General features: G+C 45.8%; 1 protein-coding gene across 1 annotated transcript; it reads right to left on the bottom strand.

Moving 5' to 3' along the window:
• Positions 1 to 8,200: 8,200 nt before the first annotated feature.
• Positions 8,201 to 13,937, bottom strand: C12H4orf36 (chromosome 12 C4orf36 homolog). The gene is made up of 4 exons (XM_075942993.1): positions 13,815 to 13,937; positions 13,226 to 13,353; positions 9,367 to 9,521; positions 8,201 to 9,100 (listed from the first exon to the last, which is right to left on the bottom strand). The coding sequence occupies exons 2-4, from the start codon at positions 13,288 to 13,290 to the stop codon at positions 8,967 to 8,969; spliced, it is 354 nt and encodes a 117-aa protein (XP_075799108.1). The 5' UTR covers positions 13,291 to 13,353; positions 13,815 to 13,937; the 3' UTR covers positions 8,201 to 8,966.
• Positions 13,938 to 21,748: the final 7,811 nt, after the last annotated feature.

Below are 21,748 nucleotides of genomic sequence, written 5' to 3'. Positions count from 1 at the left end.
GATAGAACTCAATCAGATGTTTTGATGCTTCCAGCAGTTATTATTCACAGGATAATGAAGCTTTTGTGCTTCTATGTGCATTTTCAGATTTGTTTGATTACTGTAAAGAACTGAGATTGGGATTGCATTGAACTCGTAGATTGCTCTTTGTAGGATGGACATTTTTGCAGCATTGCTACCTGTCCATGAGCATAGGAGGCCTGTCCATCTCCCAGGTCTTTTTCAACTTCTTTCCCTGGTGATTTTTGTTCAGGCTTTTGTTGTGGGGATCTTTTCCTAGGGTTAATTTCAAAGGCATATCTTTTAGGCTGTTGCGAATGGGTTGTTTCCTTGATTACTTTCTCGGTATGTTTGCCATTGGTATATAAAAAGATGACTGGGTTTTAGAAGTTGATTTTGTAACCTGCCACTTTGCCCAACTTGTCCTTCAGGTCTGGGAGTTTCCCAGTGTTTACCTTAGATATATAATCACGTCATCTACAAATAAGGCTACGTTGGCTTCTTCCTCCCATGTTTGTATCTCTCTCGTTGATTTCTTTTATCTTACTGCTTTAGGCATGGCTTCTGGATAGGAGTGATGGCAGTGAGCACCCATGTCGTGTCCCTAAGATTAGTGGAGATGCTAATGTTAACGGAGTGTTTCTCCATGTAGAATAATCTTGACTACAGGTTTGTCGTAAGCAGCCTTTATTAGGATGGGAGGTGCTCCTTCCATTTCTAGTTTCTTGGGGACTTTATCATGAAGGGATATTAGATTTTGTTATAGTGTTTTCTGTATTTATTGAGACACTCATGTGATCTGTCATTCAGATGGATTTTTGTTTACATGACAGTTATATCTATTGAGTACTTATGTTGAATCACCACTGTGTGCCTGAAATAACACTAACTTGACCATGGTGAAAGAATTTTTGGATGTGTTGAATTTAGTTTGCAGCAAGTATCTTATTGAGAATTTTATGTTCATTGGGGAGACTGGTCTATAATTTTTGTTTTGTTTTTGTCTAGTTTCAGAATAAGGGTGACATTATTTTATGGAGAATTTGGAAGTATATCCTTCCTTTTCTATTGTGTGGCATAACTTGGGGAGTCTTGCATGCCTCGTAAAATCCTTGTTGCTTCCATCTGAACCTGAGCACTATTTCATCTGGGAGACTTTAAATTACGGCTTCCCTCTTGCATTCCTAGATCTTTTGTGTTATTTCAACTGTGTTAACTGTGGCAGGTCATATTTGTTCAGATTTTCCAGCTTAGAGCCATGTAAATCAGTATGTGGCCCCTGATTTTCTGGATTTCATTGGTACCTGCTGAAATGTCCTCCTTTTTATCTCTAATGTTATTAATGTGTCTCTTCTCCCTCTTTATCTTGGTTAGTCTGGGTGAGGGCTTGTCAACTACGTGCTAAATGTTGTCCTCTGCCTCTTGCCCCGTGGCATGCGCACTCCTCAAAACATCATGAGCCAAGGACAAGCGTAAGTGAGTAGTAGACACTAAAAAGAAACCATGCTCACCGTGGGCCAATGACCCACCTCAGCAGATACAGGGGCTTGCTGAGACATCCTACAGTCTGAGTGCAATCCCTACGACCAGAATGGTAAAAAGAGCCAACTCCTGCAAGCTGTCCTCTGGTCTCAATATGTGGGCCATGACACATACTTGAACACAGATTACATCATAAATACATATAAATATGCATACAGTAATAAGTGGGTCTTTTTTGAAGAGAAATCCCAGAACTCGCTAGTGTCTTCCACATATGGCAACACAGTAAGAGGAGGTGGTGTCTGTGAAGGAGGAAGAGGCCCTCACGCGAGGCTGAATCATCTTTATCTGAGAAAAAATTGTTTCTACGCCAGCTTATGAGATTTTTATCACAGCAGCCCAAATAGAGCAGTAGTGTTGACGCAACAGAGATCATAATACAGTCTAACGAGATTTCGAGGGAGATAGAAAGGTCGCTTTTGAGCTGAGGCTGGGGCAAAAAGAAACTACCTATTTTTTTCTACTTTTAAGTCAATATATTGATTCCCCCCCAAAGAAAAACCTCAACATCGCAGCAATATCATTGTGTTGGTTGGTCACATGACAACACATAGCAAAAGATTGGTATCCGTCTCCGGGCTGAGAACTAGAAGGGGGAGAGGGAGCTGCTATTCTTTAGAAACAAATTTCTCCTTGACCCTTTAAATTTATGTTTGATCTTAAATTTTAGGCTAACCTACAGAGTAGTGAATGTCAACAGGACATCATTGACATGAGCCATTATAGTTTGGACTTAAAATACATGTATAACTGGTTGTTTTGCAGGAAAAAAATATACTGATTTCTGTTAAATTCAGATTTTTTTTCAAGAAAGCACAACTAATTGGAAGGAGCGACTAGAAGCCAGATACATAAACTAAAAGCCAAGACATCTTTATTGCTGTCTTACTTAAGTCTGGTTTTCAAAGTATGAAAGCTAACAATTGTGCCAGTTATATTGCTCAGTAGATTTGTGGAGTTTGGCAACATCGTTTCCAAGGAAACTACTAGAGGAACTAACTGTGGGACTCATGGACCGAAAGGGCGCCCATACACTCCACAACCAGGCTGAGCTACAGAATTAGCAGGTGACATTCATGTCATCACAGCACAAAACAACTTCACGCATCTTAAAGGCATCGAGATTTTTTTATTCGTGTGTGTGTGTGTCCTGATATGTTTCACTATTTCCTTGCAGGAACATTAATGAGGGCTTATTCAGAGAAGTGTGGGCACCTTCCCAAATGTTTCCCCTTTGTTTACAGCTTCCCCTGAAAACATAGAAGATTTTCCCCTTGGAGAAAACAATTGGAAATTCTTCCCTGGTGTCACTGGGGCATGGCATCAATAGGGTGGGGCTGAGAAGCTGCTGCCCTGCGGCAAGAATCGTGTCTGTAACTCTTGTCTTTGTACAACATCTTTTTATGTTCACTGGTTTGTTTTTATCACTGGTGCTACTTACTCAATAACTGGGCTTGGACTCACAATGATCATCTTACTAAGTACCAGGATGAGCAGGTTCGTAATGCCTGTCTTAGTTGATAACTGGGATGAGCAGATTCGTAATGTCTGTCTTAGCTGATACCGGGATGAACAGATTCATAATGCCTGTTTTTCCTAGATACCAAGATGAGTAGGTTCATAAATGCCTGTCTTAGCTGATACTGGAATGAGCAGGTTCATAAATGCCTGTCTTAGCTGATACTAGAATGAACAGGTTCATAAATGCCTGTCTTATTTGCTAGCTGGGATGAGTGGATCATAATGCCCATCTTACTTGATACCAGGATGAGTAGGTCCATAATGCATATCTTACACATTATCTTAATATCCTAGAGTGGATGTCAATACATCAAGCATTGTTCAAAACAAAAACAAAATGCCCGGCCTGTTGGCAGTATATACATGCCTTTAATCCCAGCACTGTGGAGATTGAAGCAGGTGGATCTTTATGAATTACAGGCGGGCCTACACAGTGGATTCAAGAACAGCCAGAGCCATGTGTGTGCTGGAAATCAAACCTGGCTCATGTGCAAGAGCAGCAAGGGCTCTTACCTCCTAGCCCTCTCTCTAGCACTTAGGTTTGGGTCTCAAAGGAGTGATAGTTTGGATGCAAGGCTAGAGGCTACCGAGAAAACAAGTAAACAGAACAGTTCATTCCCGCAGCAGGGACTGGCTCATTTTACAAATGGCTGCATTTCAAGAGAAAGTTATAAGGCATGCAAAGAGTAAAGAAAATATGGTCCAATCAAAAGAAAATAGTAAACTCCTGAAATTAAGTCTAAAGTATAGCAGACCTATCAATAATCACTGTGGTGGTGTTTAGTGAGTTAAAAGGAACACGAATAATCAAGACAAAATTCAGAAACTAGGATCTGAGGATGTAGCTCAGTTGATAAAATGATTGTCTATTCGGTGTGCAGCTCTGGGTTCCATCCCCGGCATCGCACAGACTGGTCATGGTGGTACAGTGTGCACAGAGCCCTGGGTTCCATCCCCAGCATCACACAGACTGAGCATGGTGGTACAGTGTGCACTGAGCCCTGGGTTCCATCCCCAGCATCACACAGACTGAGCATGGTGGTACAGTGTGCACTGAGCCCTGGGTTCCATCCCCGGCATCACACAGACTGAGCATGGTGGTACAGTGTGCACTGAGCCCTGGGTTCCATCCCCGGCATCACACAGACTGAGCATGGTGGTACAGTGTGCATGGAGTCCTGGGTTCCATCCCCGGCATCACACAGACTGAGCATGGTGGTACAGTGTGCATGGAGTCCTGGGTTCCATCCCCAGCCTCGCACAGACTGAGCATGGTGGTACAGTGTGCACAGAGCCCTGGGTTCCATCCCCAGCCTCGCACAGACTGAGCATGGTGGTACAGTGTGCATGGAGCCCTGGGTTCCATCCCCAGCCTCGCACAGACTGGGCTTGGTGGTATGTACCCATAATCCGACCACTCAGGAGGCAGAGGAAAGATGATCAAGAGTCCAAGATCATTCTCAGAAATGTCATGAATGCAAGGCCAGCCCGGAATACAAGAAACCCTATCCAAATAAAAGCATAAATACGTAAGTAAATGGTCAGGCATGGTAGCACACACCTTTAATCTAGCACTCTAGAGGTAGACAGAGTTCAAGGCCGACCTGGTCTACAGAAACCTTGTCAAAAGAATGGAAGGAAGGCAGGAAGGCAGGAAGAAAAAGAAAGAGGGAGAGAGAGAGAGAGAGAGAGAGAGAGAGAGAGAGAGAGAGAGAGAGAGAAGGGGAGAGAGGGAGGGAGACAAGAGGGAGGAAGGAAAGGGGAAAGAGAAAGGAGAGAGGGGAGAATGATGTCCTATCTCCAAACATAGTTTATTATCAAATTCTCGTGGGTACCCCAAGAGTGATGGCAATAGGGGTTCTAGGCCCTCCTAACAGACAACTCAGCTGTGGGTGGTCAAATAATTGCACACTGGGCTTTCTGTTTGATAAGCTTTGGGAGGACCATTACTCCTGTGTATAGAGTAACTCCAATTCATTTTTTAATATAGAGAGAGTTCAAGAAATACTAGGTTTCCATATTGCTTTTTCAAACATCATTAGTGTTATTTATTTTCCCTCCACCTCTCCTCTGCCTTACTCTCCTATCTCCCTTCCTTAATAATCCCCCCATTATTTCCCTCCCCCCTATTATTCTACCTGGAAAGATATGTCTATTAGTGCAATGGTGGCGTGGCTATTATAGGTGTAGCCAACTGCTCCACAGGCGGGGGGAACTCACATCTGGTACTGTAAACCTGACCCCATGGCTGGAGGGGTCATAGGCCCTTCTGAAGGCTTTCCTCATACTCATCAGAGAAGTTTCTCTGTATAGAGACAACCAAGGAAAGAGAGGGGAATGTATGAGACTATGGAGCCCTAAGTCCTGAACTTGACATCTATATCACACCCCTTACCCTCCCTCAAGGCTCAAGGAACATCCAAGAGGAGGGGCAGGAAGACTACAAGAAGCGGAGCCAAGCTGCTGTGACTGTACCATGACTGTACCCATGAACTCAGCTGCTGCCATTGCTGACACAAGATCTGCACAGGATCAAGCCAATCAGGACTCCGCCCCCTGCACCGAGGAGATAACGCCCTTAAGGGCTGACTGCTCCAGGCCAGAGAGTGTTTTCTTCAGTAGCCTACAGTCATTGCCCCATGCTCCAGGAATACATCCATGAGCGTCTGGGTGGCTCTGAGACTCAGCGGGCTTCTGTTGTTGTTTGGTTGATTTCTGGCAGAAAGTGTGTGGGGGGACAGCCTGCAAGGAGTCAGAGCAGAGAATATTGTTGTATATGATCTAACTACATTGTATGCACATATAAAATTATCAAAGAATAAATCTTAAAATATGGCTTTAAAACCTTTGCTCATGAGCTGGAGAGTTGAATCAGGAGTCAGGGAGCATGGGTTACTCTAGCAGAAGACGAGGGTTCAATTCCCAGCACCCACATACTGTCTATAATTTCACTCGCAGAGGATATGATGCCCTCTTCTGGCTTCCTGAGGCTCCAGGTACACAAGTGCCGCACACACACACACACACACACACACACACACACACACACACATTTATAAACTAGAACCTTCACTCGGGTTACTTTGCAGCGCTGTCTTTATTTTCCTACAAGCAGTTTTAAGAGAGTCAAAACACGTGCCTGAAGATATTGTGTAATCAGAAGACTCTTCCAGCAGCAGAAGGCACTTTTCCCTCAAACTAGTGAGGAACTGCACTATCTTCGAATCCTGCCTTTTCTCAAGACAGCATTATATGCTCTGTGCCAGAAAGCATTTGGTAAAAAGCAAATAAAAAGTTGCCTGTTCATTAACTTTCACAGCGGCACCAAAGAATAGAACCCTAACAGAACCTATGTCTGAGGGAAGATGAGACCCCTCTAACAGTCCCTAGAAGGTCCTGAGAGCCGCACACAAGCAACCGGTAACCTCCATGTGTTTACCGTGTGCAGGGGGTGGGCCGTTTAGCTGGTCGCAGAAGCAGGTCTCTGAAGGCAGCAACCTTGAGCAGAAAACAAATGTGCGGAGGAAAGTGCAGTTAATTTAACATTTTGTACACACTGATCAATAGTCCACAAGCATGTGTACTTGGGCCAGAGGAAGAAGAAGGATTTGCCAATTTCCCTTGGGTCTGTGGCCTTGGTCCTTGTCATGGCGATGCTCACATCAATCATGTGCATTCACTCGGGACATAGTCATGTGTGTCTGTCTGTCTGTCTCTCCACCCCCCACCCCATGTGTGCATTAAAAGATCCTATCCTATAGCTTCTTAAGTAGGAAGGAAAATAAAACAGCTTCAAGAAGTCCCTGAAACTGACTAGATTCACTAGGTTTCTCCCTACCAGAGTAAACAAGTCAAGAGGCAAAGAAGGCGAAGACCAGACTAGCTGCCTGGAAGAGGTTTAGACCAGCTGAGTCACATGGGAAGAACACTCTCCAAACTGTTGAGCTGCTTGCAGGCTGTGCAGTGTGCACCAGGTTCACAGCTTTTGTAAGCTGTCACCCATGAAGGGGTGGGTTTTAGTATGCAGCTGTCTGTCAGTCATTTCTGCTCCTTCACCCATATTCCTGTAACTAACCCAATAAAACTCATGGATCACCAAGTTGGACTTGATTGGTTCTGTACTTTGGTGTGCTGTGGGCTCCCCATGTGTGGTGAGTAGACGTGTGTTGAGTCGCCCTCGCAAAAAATTTGTCTGCTGGGCAGTGGTGCACACCTTTAATCCCAGCACTCAGGAGGCAGAGGCAGGTGGATCTCTGCGAATTCAAGACCAGCCTGGTCTATAGAGCGAGTTCCAGGACAGCCAAAGATACACAGAGGAGCCCTATCTTGAAAAACCAAAAAAAAAGTTTTGTCACACATTAGTGTGCGTGTGTGTGTGTGTGTGTATGGGCATGTGCATGCCATGATAAATGTATGGAGGTCAAAGGACAGCTTGCAAGAATCAATTCTCATCTGTCCTCATGCGAGTCCCAGGGAACGGATGAAGGCCATCAGGCTTGGCAGCAAGAACCTTTACCAACTGACCCCCCTCGCTGGTCTCGTACCATGCTTTGAATATAAAAAATCAGGTAGTTCCAGAACAGGCTCCAAAGCTACACACAGAAACCTTGTCTCAAAAAAATAAATAAATAAATAAAATAAAATAAACAAATAATCAGGTTTCATGGCCTAACACACACAGAACTCACAAGATCTTACTCTGTACCCCAGGCTGGCCTCAAATTCACAATCGCCTTGCCTCATCCTCCAGCCTCCTGCATGTTGGAACAGCATATGTACATACCACACCTGATTTCAAAACATATTTTCTGAAAAATTCAATAGTTCTGGTTTTCACAAACCACGACAGCACTATGAACAAGTTGCCATTGTTTCGCACAGATTTTTATGTGCCGCTTTGCACACAGACTTGGAGAAGAGGTCACCCCACCCACATCACACTACTATAAGTAATTAGAGAAAAGCAAGTGTAGAGTCTGTGTTCTTTTTCTGTTTCTCCATGCTGGAGACCCAAGCCTCGCATACTCTGCACAGCTGTGACACACACCGCTGCCCCACAGGATCTTCTCTGAAGCTAGGAGATGAGATGGTCCTAGCATCTCTGTTGAACCACCTTTTAAAAAACAGGGCTTAAATATGCCATTAGTATCCAAATATGCTTTATTGTATGCAAATTCTAGAAAACTTGGTTCATACAAAGGCAGTTCTTTCCAGTTAATTCCTCATTCCCCAGCCACTCTGGGAATACGAGATTTCCTCACAACAAGGCCATCTTTGTCCCTTCACGTCCCTTTCCGCCACATAGCTGCACCTGCTCCAGGTTCATTGTGGAAAGAACATTAGCGAGAAGGAAAGTGGCTTGACAATTTTTTTTTTCAGGAGAACAAGAATAGAATAAGTCTTTCTTTAAAGTACTACATAATAAGAAGTTAAAAAATAAAGTGCCACATTAGAAGAATAAGTGATACTTTACCAGAAATCAATAACCATAGAGGCACTGAAATGAAACCTAGCTGCTTCTTAACCAGATGAAAGTGTGCGGATTCTCGCTGTGAAGAGAGGAGCTTCTCTCTCACCGTCTTTCTGAGAACTCTCCCTGGGATCTCAAGGACGCATGTCCAGACGTTTCTTCAGCATGCAGCCTCTCACAAGGACCGTCATCTTCCCCACGCCATCTTACAAGCATGAAATGACCGACACAGAATGACTCAACCCCAGGTGGTCTTTCATCTACTTACAGGGAGGGCTGCCGTATGCGCACAGAGAACAAGAGTGTGACAGGAACCCACCACGCCATGTCACCCACAGGCACCACCGTGTCTGCCCGACACCATGAGAGAATCAGAGGCCTCCATCCATCCCCGTGGATGCCGGAAGCAGGTTCAGATCAACAGCACACCGGCTCACTTGGATTGAAGCGGTCTCCGCAAGCCGACTCTCTGCTGCCTTAGTAATTCCTGCATTTCCTTGCGCGCGCTCTCCTGACACTTCAGCTTTGCTAGGCGCTTTCTTTCATACTCACTTTCGAGTTTGATGCCTGAAAGATAAAGCAAATGCAGCAAATCTGAGTGGCGTTTTCACCATCTCAAAGCACAGAGCAGGTGGACATTGTAGAAGAACAACTTGACTAAGGACAGACAGAAAGGAAGCATGGGTGTGTGTGGATGATAAACTTAAAAGTTCTGTGATCACTAATTTATTAAAGTAGCTCTTGAAAGAAAGAGAGGGAGGGAAGGAAGGAAGGAAGGAAGGAAGGAAGGAAGGAAGGAAGGAAAAGAAAGAAAAGAAAGAAAGCTAGCTTACATTGTGCTGAAGGGAGCAGGCCATCCTTGATGGTTTTGCATGGCGTGAGCTTCACAGGACTACCAAAAGCAATTTCTCCCAAGAACGGCAACCTGATGTTCACTAATTTTGTGTACCAGGTCTTTGTGAGCTTTGCAAGGTCCCATGGTTCCTGTCTGAGGCGAAATTTCATGAACTTATTCGATGAGTTTTTACTGGGCATGCTCTGTGAAATACAGACATCTTGCTACCTTTCCCTCAAGTTTGGTTTCTGGAGGATTTTCCAGAGTTACCACCCTAACTAGCAATAAAAGCCTGCTAATTGGCAGAGATCTTGATAAAAGACCCAAAACTAAGACAGGGTTTGCTCACAGTGCAGCACCCTACAGTTCCAGCCAATCCACTGAAGAGATTATACATGGGAACCGTAAGCTAAATGTCTCTTTTTATTTTTATTTTGACACAGGGTCTCACTGTCACACCCTGGCTAGCCTTGACTACTATGTAGACCAGGCTGGCCTCAAATTCACAGAGATCTGCCTGCTTCTGCCTCCCAAGTGCTGGGTTTAAATGTGTGCACCACCACGCCTATCTACAGTGTCTTTTGTGGATCAAATAACATGAGCTGGATATGGCAGGGCATATCCAGCAATCCTGAGAGCAGTGTACACAACTATAATCTTAGTCCTTAGGAGGCAGAGGCAGGAGGATGGTGAGGTTGAGGGCAGCCTAGAATGTATTATAAGCACCAAAGCGGCCTGGTGCACATGGTAGGACCCTGCTTTAAAGAGCAACAAAGGAATGGGGCTGGAAAGATGACTCAGCAGTTAAGAGGACCAGGGTTCGGTTCCTAGAACCCACAGGGTGGCTCTCAACCATCAGTAAAGTCAGTTCCAGGGAATCTAGCACCCTCTTCTGACCTCTGAGGGCACTGCATACACAAGGTGCACAGAGACATACTGGCAAAATACTCATGCAAAACATAAAGCTAAAGGTCGTACACAAAGCCGCACACATTGAGCGGGTATGTAGCACATACCAAGGCTTTTCATATCCATCCTGGAGAAACAAATGAGACACCAACTAAGGTTTGCTTAATTCTGAAGGACAAGCGTCAGCTACGCGGTTCTCATCTGCGGTTCACATTCCTTCCACCTGGTTTAAAGGTGGGAAATGGTTCGTGACACCTGCTGCCCTTCGATTTTTCTCCTCCAGTTTCGTTGATACTTCAGCATACAATGTTAGGGAGTGAATTAACAGGGTAAAAATCATAGAAGCAGTTTCAAAATCACCCGGATGTATTTATAAAAATGCTCACCCTGCTTTAAAGTGCAGACTCTGAGATGGTTTGGCGGGGAAGAGTGCTTGCCAACAAGGTGGGTGACCCAGATTGGTCCCTGGAGAGAACCAGCTCCCACAAGCTGTCCTATGGCTCCCCATGTGTGTGGATTATCTGATTGCTTGGTTGGTTTTTTTGTGGATTTGATGTGTTTTGTGTTGTAATTATTATTTTTTCTTTGTTGTTGTTTCCCTAAATTGCTCAGGCAGGTCTTTAATTTATAATCCTCCTGCCTCAGTTACTCAAGTGGCTGGAATTACAGGCCCATGCCCCCTGACTTAGCTAAAATTGCACTTGTAATAATATTTACTTGAATGGTGCTTTATGTAACCCAAGGTCTAAACACACACAACCGACAGAAGTAAGCTGAAGGTAACGAATGGCAACTCCCCTGCCGCTCTAGATATGTCACCCTGTGAGGAACCACACTGACATCGTAGAACGCTATTCTAAAAAGAAAACCTTGCTTGACTCACACATAATGGTAAATGTCATCAACCAAAGCAGAGAAGTTAAAACATAAAAGCCAAGCATTGGTTGTGCATTCCTTTGAATCAAGGCGCCTGGAAAGCAGATGCAGAAGCTGACGCTGGCCTGATCTGCACAAACAGCTCGTTCAGACCAGCTAAGGTCACCTAGTAAGGCCGGCTCAAAAAACCTTGTGAAACAAATCCAGTTCTCTAAGGCTAATAGCTCAAAATCACAGAGCGAGACTACTGTGTGGTGCTGGCAATGCGTGTTCATGATGTGTTCTCTGTATCCCGGGCAACCAGCAGGTCTCACACAGGCATTGGCTCATTTGCCAGCCCCACCACAATAGATAAGTGAGCACTGCGTTACAGATGTGGGAGATAAGGCTAAGACGCTGTGTGCAGAGGGAGCCCGGCTTGGAGCGCAGGACTGCAGACTAAAAAGTCCATGTTGCCACACGCTGCCTGCCAGAGAGGCTGGAAAGCTAAACTGACCAGCGCTCTTACACAGGTGTTATTTGTATCCGCTAAAGGTGTGTTTTAGGATGGGAGCAGTACAGGTGTTTTTGAATGACTGAAACCAAAGAAAAAACCCAGACCTACAAATAAAGACATACATAGAAACCCATGTTAACCTAAAAATCACTTTTAAAATGTTTTTTTAAAAAGCTGGGCAATGGTGGCGCACACCTTTAATCCTAGCACTCGGGTGGCAGAGGCAGGTGAATCCCTGTGAGTTCAAGGCCAGCCTGGTGTACAAGAGCTAGTTCCAGGACAGCTAGGACTGTTACACAGAGAAACCGGTCTTGAAAAAAAAAATGTGTTTAAATAAGGTGACACAGCCTCCCGCGGAATATCATAAGCACACGACTGTGGGTTTGATCAACCTAGACCTCTGTTTTCTCATTTCACAGTCTGTCTTTGGTGTGAAGACTGAATAGAATTGTGTCTCAGTTTAACTGGCCACTTGAGGCCACTTAGAACAACCTAAGAAGGGAGTCTCAGTTGAGGGATTTCCCAGATCACAAGGCCTCATCTGTGGGGACTTGTTTTCCCTGTTAACTGCATAGGAGGGCCCATCTCACAGTGGGCTGCACCACTCCAGGGTTGGGGGCAGGTGGTCTGGGGTGTATAAGCCGAGTTAAGCACAAGCCTATGAGCCAGACAGCAAGCTGTATTCCTCCAAGGCTCCCTCAGTGATGAACTGATGTGAACGTGCCCAGAAACAAGGCCAGATACCTCCTTCCCTCCCCTGTATGCATATTCTGATTTTTCAGATTATTTTATTTTGTGGAGGTGTTTTGTTTGCATACATGCACGTGTCTTCAAGCGTGCTTTATGCCCACTGAGTCCAGAAGAGGGTGACAGATCCCCTGGCACTGGAGTTAGAGACCGTGTGAGCGGCCGCGTGGGTGCCAGGAGCTAAGCCCCAATCCTCAGGAAAGCAGCGGGTGCTCTTAACCCATGAGACACCTCTCTACACCCATTTGTATATTTTTATAAAAAGTAGTATTTGGGAAGCTGGAAAGATGGATCATCTACTAAGAGCATAAACTGCTTTTTTTTTTTTTTTTTTTTTTTTTTTTTTTTTTTTTTGGTTTTTCGAGACAGGGTTTCTCTGTGGCTTTGGAGCCTGTCCTGGAACTAGCTCTTGTAGACCAGGCTGGTCTCGAACTCACAGAGATCCGCCTGCCTCTGCCTCCCGAGTGCTGGGATTAAAGGCGTGCGCCACCACCGCCCGGCCCTAAACTGCTTTTTCAAAGGACTCAGGTTTGGTTCCCAGCGTCTGCCTGGGGCAGCTCACAAGAAGCATCTGTAACTCCAGTTCCAGGGGAGGTCTTCTGACCCCCATAGACACTTCCTTAAACATAATGCACACAGGAAGAGGCACGTACAACATAAAAATAATTTTTCAAGTAGTCTTTTAGAAACAAAATTCAGACACTTTAAAATGCTTTCTTATATTCCATCAACTTGCTGCGAAGCGTGCCCAGCCAGTCACAAACCCCAACCACACTATTGTAATTTGTGTAGAGGTATGTGTGTGTATGGTATGTGTGTGTGTACTTACATTTTGTAACAACTGCCCTTCAAAATGGTTTGCACTGTGTTCTTTCTTGGCAAGCCATACGCCATGGTGAATGGTCACGGTCTTTCTCTTACATAGGAGCCTGATGTACTGTCTCCGGTGCTCTTGTCCTGGAAGAACAGCAACAGCTCTCGTTTGAATATTTTTATAGCCAAAAAACCAAAAGGTCATGACAAAACATGGAGGGATGTCAGGAAGCACATTCGTAAACATTAGCTGGATCTGGACCCTGGACATAAAAATAAATAAGTAAATAAAATTTTTTTAAAAAAGCTAGTTCTGTTTGTTTCCAGGAAGTCGCTCTATCAGGCAACTAAAAGGTTGCAGTTGGCAGGCAGCCTTGCGCCCTGGCACCATAGGCGCCTGTGCCGGGATGCAGAGTCTCACAGCTGCGTGCCCTTATGGCTGTGATAAGGACAAGGACCCTGCAGCTCTACTCCCGGCATCACCAAGCTTGCACTGGTTGCCGCGGCCCTTTCCAGGGTGCAGTTCCAGCCAGAACCGACTGGTGCGGGGCAGCGAGCGCCATCCTCGCCCTCCCACGCCCGAGCCACTTCCCGCCCCTCTGTACCCGGCTGAAGATCCGTGGGCCTCAGCCGCGCCACCCAGGGCAGCAAGCGCTAGGCGTACATGGCCGCGCACTCGCAGCCGCCCCGCCGCGGAACGCGCCTTCCTGCTTGCTCGTGCGCCCGCTTGCTCCTGAGTGTGCCTGCTTGCTTGCTCTTGCGCCCCTGCTTGCCCCGTGCCCGCCCTGCGTCACCAGCTGCCTCAACAAAGGGCTTTGTGTGCGCGCGCCCACTGGGCGCTCAGACTCAACCCCTCACTGTGAGGTTCTGGCGTCAGTTTCTACAAAAAGCAGATGAAATTGTGGGTATAGTCACACAACAGTGACCATGAGGATCCATAACTTCTTAGAGTCCCAGGCAAATGGTGTCACTATGCGGGAGGGTTTTGCTAGAGCTGTGCCTTGCTAAGGCCAGGACCTTTCCAGTGTCCCTCCACCGAGCCTAAATGACTTCCTAAGTCAAAGAGAATATTGTATGTGTAGATTTCGTGGGTAGTACGGATTAAAGCTAATGCTTGCGAGTCTCTGAAGCACAGAAGGACCAGATTATATCAGTGTGAGTTCAGTGACGACTCTATGAAAGATACAAAATGTTCCGATTGAGAGGGGAATGGGCCTTCAGTACTTAGCGAGTTCCAGGGCCAGCTTTTAAGGTCAAACACACTAATCTCTTTACCTGCCACACTTCTTTCCTGCGTTGTTTTGTTGAGAAGTTCAGAATGGTCTAGAACCACTAGGCAACCCAGGCTGGCTTCAAACTCGCAGAGCATCAGACTTGACAGCAAACCTTTATCCCTTAGCTGTCTTGCCAGTCCAGCCTATTTTTATAATTAAGACTAATACCAAATACTTAGCTGGCAGGGGAGATCATCCCGAAGGTGGTTTTCCCGGGGTGAGCACCCTGGACATGCTGACCCCTGCAAGTCCCCCAAATGTGAGAAACTCTACTGCATAATTTCTGGTAATGGGAGGAGGAGAAGGAGAAAATCTAAATTAACAGTGTACAGAAAGTACATTTTTTACAGACATGTGCCCTGCGATCTAGGAAACGCTCATCCAGAGCCACTTACAATGCTTAAATATTATCAACGAAGAGCATAAACACCCCCACAACCCCACTGACACAGGAGAAATAAACAAAATATCCAAGAAGGTGGAAGAAGGCTGTCCAATAAAGATCCTCAAACAAAGACTATTTTCTGAATTTTCTTTAGAAATACCAAATTAGGGCTGGAGAAACATCTCACTGGTGAAGAAGAGCACCTGCCGCTCTTCAGAAGACCCAGATTCGGGTTCCAGCACCCACATGGCACTAACAACCATCTGAAACTCCCGGTCCAGAGCATCTGACATCCTCTCTGGCCACTGAGAGCATTGCGCATACATGGTGAGCTGGCATACATGCAGAAAAATACCCTAGCATACAAAGTAAAAATAAATCTTAAGGGCTGCAAATATGGCTCCGTAGTTAAGCGCTCTGGCTACTTTCCCAAAGGACTCAGATTCCAATTCCCAGCACCCACATGGCCACTCACAGCCCTATGTAACTGCAGTCCCAAGAGATGATGCCCCTCCAGACACTACATACTTGCAAGGGGGGAAAACTATACACGTAAAAAAAATGTTTTTAAAAGAAGAAGGAAAGGAAATACCAAGTTCTAGCAAGAAGGGACACAGGAGTGGAGAGAAAAGATAATGAGCTAGAACCAAGTGCAAGGATACTTATGAAGATCCTGGGATGACACCGCTATGTTGTACGCTAATAAAAATAAATTACCAAATTCTACCTCTCCTTTTCCCCCTCTCTCCCCTCCTCTTTCTGTGCCTCTTGTTATGCCCATCTTCCCCTCCATCTCTGTCTCAGTCTCTCCCCATCTTGCTGGTACCTCTCCTTTATCTTCCAGTTAGCATTCCTCCTTATAATTGTTTAAGTGAGAGCTGCTGCCACCTAGTGTTAAAATGGAGTTACAAAGGGGACTGCAGAAGAGATTTGAGCGCCCAAATAGAAGGAACTCAGTAACTGGGAGAGCACTTACCGTGTTTTAGATGGTGTTCAATATAGTGCCCATACTGACTCATTTAATTACCACACGATTGGTGGCATTCATCATTTGGTGGTGTTTTAATATTTATTTGTATTTTTAACTGTGTATGTGTGTGTGTGTGTGTGTGTTCATGTAAGTTCAGGTACCTGAGTTATCAGGGCTCCTTGGGTTGGATTTAACGTTGAGCTGGGAACTCCATCCTTTGTAAGAGCATTAAGTGTTCTGAACTGCCAAGCCCCTTGCGATGGCATTTTGGAGATGAAAACACAAATGGAAAAAAAAAAAAAGGCCAGGTGAGCCAGGTAATGCACCTCCAAGTCCACTGCTGAGGAAGACTCAGTAGGGTCCCTAGGACTTTGCTGGCCAGCCAACCTAGCCTGCAGCCAGCCTAGCCTGCTTGGTACTGTCTCAAAAACCAAGTGTGTTTTAAGAGGCCATTTGTTCATTTCCCAGCTGCCCAGACTCCCGAAATAACCACATAGAAACACTGCTTGGTCAATCACTATAGCATATTCCTAGCAAGCTTTTACATATTAAATTAACCTCAGCCACAAATTCAACGCCAGTCTGAGCCTTATAGGAGCCTTTCAAAAAGAAAAGAAAAACGGAAAGAAGGAAGGAAGCTAGGTGGTGGTTGGTGGTGCACACCTTTAATCCTAGCACTTGGGAGGCAGAGACAGATGGATCTCTGTGAGTTCAAGACCAGCCTGGACTATAGAGTGAGTTCCAGGACAGGCACCAAAGCTACACAGAGGAATCCTGTATCAATAAACCAAAAAGAAAAAAAAAGAAAAAGAAAAAAAAACAGAGAAATTGAAGAACCAGAAGGGAACGCAGTAGTAAAGAGGAGAGGAGAGGAGGGAAGGGAAGGGAAGGGAAGGGAAGGGAAGGGAAGGGAAGGGAAGGGAAGGGAAGGGAAGGGAAGGGAAGGGAAGAGAAGAATAGGAGAAAGATGAAAGTCTTAAGAAGACTACACCATTAATCCCAGCACCCAGAGGCAGGTGAACCTCTATGAGTTCAAGGCCAGCCTGGTCTATATAGTCAGTTACAGGACAGTCAGAGCTACATAGTAAGCCCCATTTTTAAAAAACAAGAAAAAAAAAGGAAAGCAAATGCATTAATCAGTTATGTCACTGTTTTCTTTTGTGGTTCTCTAGGAATCAACCCTCCCGTCTGCCACCTAAGCTACAGACAGCCCGGGCCTTGTCTGTTGAGAGAGTCTCTCTATGGTTCAGGTGGTTTGGGCCTTTCCAAAGATGGGATCCCAGCGTGTTCGTGCTTAGTTCTGTCACTTTTTAATTTTTACTTAAAATTAAAAATATGTATCTCTGGAGTTGGCCACTTTAAACCATTTTTCTAATGTAAGATTTCAGACTGAGATCCTAATGGCTGGAGGGGAAGCCACATCTGGGAGAACCAGCTTCTTCCCCACAATAAAGTCCACCCTGCAGGGTCACTGAGAGACCAGATGGCACCACACTGGCAACCGATAGCTGTACGTGTCCAAGCAGGAAAGACACAGGCCTAAGCCTTCTGCAGGACACTCGGCAAGTGTTCCAGCTCAGTCTAACAGGTTTTACAAGTGACAGAGGGCTTGGTCCTGGTTCTGAGAGACACCAGGGAGACAAAGAATGCTCTAACGGCACACATGGGAAACCGAGGCACTGAAGAAGGCCTTGCCAACTTTGCTGGCAGTCAGGGTATCCGGTTAGAGTAGGGTGGGATTGAAACACAGTGTGGCATTGAGGAGGAAGCACTCCGGGGTGAGAGACCTCTTCAGACCGCCCCGGCCTCACACAGGGCCCCGCTGCAATGTCACCACACTGGACTTAACCTCTGGGTGCAGGTGTTCGTCCAAACCCGAGCCTTATCAGGCATGAGGCCCCGCTTCACGTTTGTCTCTATATCAGGCTCCTGTTCCATCCCACACAGCCACAGCAATCCCCTCATAGCGTCTGAATGACAGTTATTCACAAAAGTGGCTACTGGTGTGAAGCGTCAAGCAAGGCTTTGGGATTGGAGGAGAAGTGGCCTCGTGATCTGAGATTGGTCCCAGAAGGATCAGAGTCCTTACCCAAGAAGACAGCTGCCCACACCACTCGGGCTTTTGAAGTTTGGATTGCGTTTTTGTTTTGAAACTCTTCTTAGGGCCATTTTTAAAAAATCTTCAGGATTTGTTTATTTTCTGTGTAAGTGTGTGTGTGTGTGTGTGTGTGTGTGTGTACCCAAGTGTGTGCGTGTGTGTGTGTGTCCACTTTTGTGTGCAGGTGTTACAGACACAGAAATAGGCACTGTATCTCCCAGAACTGGAGCCACAGGCTGTTGAGAACCTTTTAATGTGGATCCTGAGAACTGAACCTGGGTCCACAGTAAGTACTCTTAACCCCTGAACCATCTTTCCAGCCCCATGCATTTCCATTTGATGGGCTCCACAATAAACGTTCAGAGGAACAGCTCACATAGGCCCTCATCAGCACCAGACAACTCAGAGGCTGTGCAGGACCTTGAGAACAAAGACATTTCACAGGAACTATTCTGCTCAGCAAGCAGCTGAGTGTGGATTCTGAGGGCCAGGAAGGGACAGCTTTCAGATCAATATTTATTAGTGGGAAGATCAGGCACTGTTGAGTTGTCGCTCCAGGGAGCCTTTGTGGCTGTGACGCAGCGCAGAAGATCGGCGGTGCGTCTCAGAAGACAATTTCTGCACCTGCACATCCTGGCAGTCAAGCCGGGGATGAATGCGAAATGCAATCCCAGGCTCTGCCTCAGGATCCAGCCAATCTGAGGCAGTTCAAGAAGCAAGTTTTTATAAATAAGGGCCCCTCTTCTTTCAGATGATGTGGGATGGTCACTTAACCAAAAGTACTCCAGAGACAACTGGCAGGGACTGGCCACCACCCTGGAGGACTGCAGAAATACAAGTTCTTTGGACTTCACGATCTTTCACTCTTTGGTGGTTAGGGGTGGATGAGACAGGACCTCATGATACAGCCCTGGCTGGCCTAGAGGTTCCAAGCAGCTCAAGCCTTTCAACCTGAGTACACATACATGCACACAACACATGCATTTATATGTTGGTAGCGGTGTCTGAACACGGAAGGGTGGAGGCAGAATACACAACGCCTCATGCATTCACACGTACACATGACATGTGCATTCACACGTATACACAACTCAAGCATTCACATGTACACAAAACTCAAGCATTCACACATACACACAACTCATGCATTCAATGTACACACTACTCATGCATTCGCACGTACACACAACTCAAGCATTCACACGTACACACTACTCATGAATTCACATGTACACAAAACTCAAGCAATCACATGTACACACAACTGATGCATTCACAAGTACACAAAACTCAAGCGTTCACACGTACATACTACTCATGCGTTCACATGTACACACAACTCATGCATTCACACGTATACATGACACATACATTCACACATATACATAACTCATGCATTTACACGTATACATGACACATACATTCACACATATACATAACTCATGCATTTACATGTATACACAATATATGCATTCACACATGCATATGACTCATACATTCACATGTACACACAACACTTGCATTCACATGGGCACACAGGTTGGTAGCAGTGTCTGAACATGGAAGAGTGGAGGCAGACTAGATATTTGTGGGGGTGCAAAGAAGTTTGGATGAGCAAAAGGAGTTGAGGAGTGCTTAGTTATAAACACAATTTAAAACCTTAATTTTGTTTTAACTTCCTTCCTTTCATGTCCCAGGAAATTAAGCAAATTACTTTCATGCACCTTCTTCTTCTTCTTCTTCTTCTTCTTCTTCTTCTTCTTCTTCTTCTTCTTCTTCTTCTTCTTCTTCTTCTTCTTCTTCTTCTTCTTCTTCTCCTTCTCCTTCTCCTTCTCCTTCTCCTTCTCCTTCTCCTCCTCCTCCTTCTCCTCCTCCTCCCCTTCCTCCTCCTTCTCCTCCTCCCCTTCCTCCTCCTCCTCTTACTCCTCCTCCTCCTCCCCTTCCTCCTCCTCCTCCCCTTCCTCTTCCTCCTCCTCCTCCTCTTTCTCCCTCTCTTTTCTTTTTCTTTCTTTTTACGATAGAGTCACACAGGGCAATGGTAGCACAAGCCTTTAATCCCAGCACTCAGGAGGCAGAGGCAGGCGGATCTCTGTGAGTTCGAGTCCAGTCTGTTCTACAAAGGGAGTTCCAGGACAGGCTCCAAAGCTGCACAGAGAAACCCTGTCTCAAAGAAAAAAAAACAAAATCAAACCAACCAATCAGCCGGGCGATGGTGGCGCACGCCTTTAATCCCAGCACTCGGGAGGCAGAGGCAGGCGGATCTCTGTGAGTTCGAGACCAGCCTGGTCTACAGAGCTAGTTCAAGGACAGGCTCCAAAGCCACAGAGAAACCCTGTCTCGAAAAAAAACCCAAAAAACAAAAAGCAAAAACAAACCAACCAATCAACCAACCAACCAAACAAACAAACAAAAAACAAACAAACAGAAAAGCAGAGCCACATACATGGCTGAGGATGACTAAAAGCTTCCCATCTTCCTGCCTTCACCTCCCAAGAGATGGGATCAAAGACTTGGGCCACCATGCCTGAACACTTTCTGTTATTTATTTGTTTGTTTTTGTGTGCATCGATGCTTTGCCATGGGTGTCAGGTGCCCTGGAATTGGAATTACAGACAGTTGTGAGCTGCCATGTGGGTGCTGGGAACTGAACCTGGGTCCTCTGGAAAAGCGGTCGGTGCTCTCAACCACTGAGCCATCTCTCCAGCTCCATCTGACTGCTTCTTTAAAGCGTGGCCTCGTTCTTCAGCCCTGGTCAAACTGGAACTCGCAGTGCAGCCCAAACTTGCCTCAATTTCAGTGCAATCCTCCTGTCTCAGACTTCCAAGTTACAAGTGTGAGCCAGGATGATCTACTTTTGTTATTATGTTTCTTTCTTCCCTTTCTTAGCCCTGTCTCTCGTTTAAAAAAAAAAATTAGACCTCATGGGCTGGAGAGATAGCTCAGCAGATGAGACCACTGGCTGTTCTTCCAGAGGACAAGTTCAATTCCCAGCACCCACATGGCAGCTCACACCTGTCTGTGACTCCAGTTCCAGGGCTTCTGACACCTTCCCACAGACACGCATGCAGGCAAAATACCAATGCACATAAAATAAAAGTAAATTCTAAAAAATTAGGGGTCACTATTTTATAAACATTGACTGAGGATTCATTATGGGCTATGTGTTTGCTGTTGGAGAAGGAGGCACCCCAGAATCTAAAGGCGGACCTTAAGACTTCTTCACATGAGTCATGAGTAGCCCCACGAAATCAGGGATGCAGGGGTACAGCTTCCAGCAGTCAGGGTAGAATCAGGAGTCTGAGGTCACGCTTGGTCAGCAGGGCCTGTGCATGGGAGGAAAAACTGAGCGCAGCAGGGTGTGGAGAGAACAAGGGTGGGTGGAGGCCGGCATTACCTTCATCTGTCTCAAAATGGCAGAGAGCCAGGATGCACTAGCCTCACCTCTGCCTCCCAGTTAGGATCTCCTGTCAAATCTCAGGGGCTGAAGGACATCCTTCGGACTGGAGTCCCAGCGTGGCCAAGTTAACTTCATATATATGAGGAGCCGAGTCAAGAAATTATAAGAAGCTGGGCATGGGGGTACATGCCTTTGATTTTAGCACAAAGGAGGCAGAGGCAAGAGGATCTCTGTAAGTTGGAGGTCAAGCTGATGTGTGTAGCAAGCTCAAGGACATCCAGAACTACATAGAGAGGACTTACCTCTAAATAAATAAATAATCAGCCAGCCAGGCACGGTGTTGCACGCCTTTAATCCTAGCACTCTAGAGGCACAGGGAAGCAGATCTTTGAGTTTAAGGCCAACCTGGTCTATA

The sequence above is a fragment of the Microtus pennsylvanicus genome, chromosome 12, assembly GCF_037038515.1.
Source record: "Microtus pennsylvanicus isolate mMicPen1 chromosome 12, mMicPen1.hap1, whole genome shotgun sequence".
NCBI lineage: Eukaryota > Metazoa > Chordata > Mammalia > Rodentia > Cricetidae > Microtus > Microtus pennsylvanicus.
This window is presented reverse-complemented; position numbering and strand designations above follow the sequence as displayed.

Bases quoted from the DNA above. Each gene is read 5' to 3' on its own strand.
- C12H4orf36 (XM_075942993.1), bottom strand. From the start codon at position 13,290: ATGGCGTATGGCTTGCCAAGAAAGAACACAGTGCAAACCATTTTGAAG. The intron at 9,522-13,225 runs GTAAGTACACAC...ATTTCGCCTCAG, and splicing joins AAGGGCAGTTGTTACAAAAT to ACAGGAACCATGGGACCTTG. The intron at 9,101-9,366 runs GTAAGCTAGCTT...TTTATCTTTCAG, and splicing joins CCTGCTCCCTTCAGCACAAT to GCATCAAACTCGAAAGTGAG.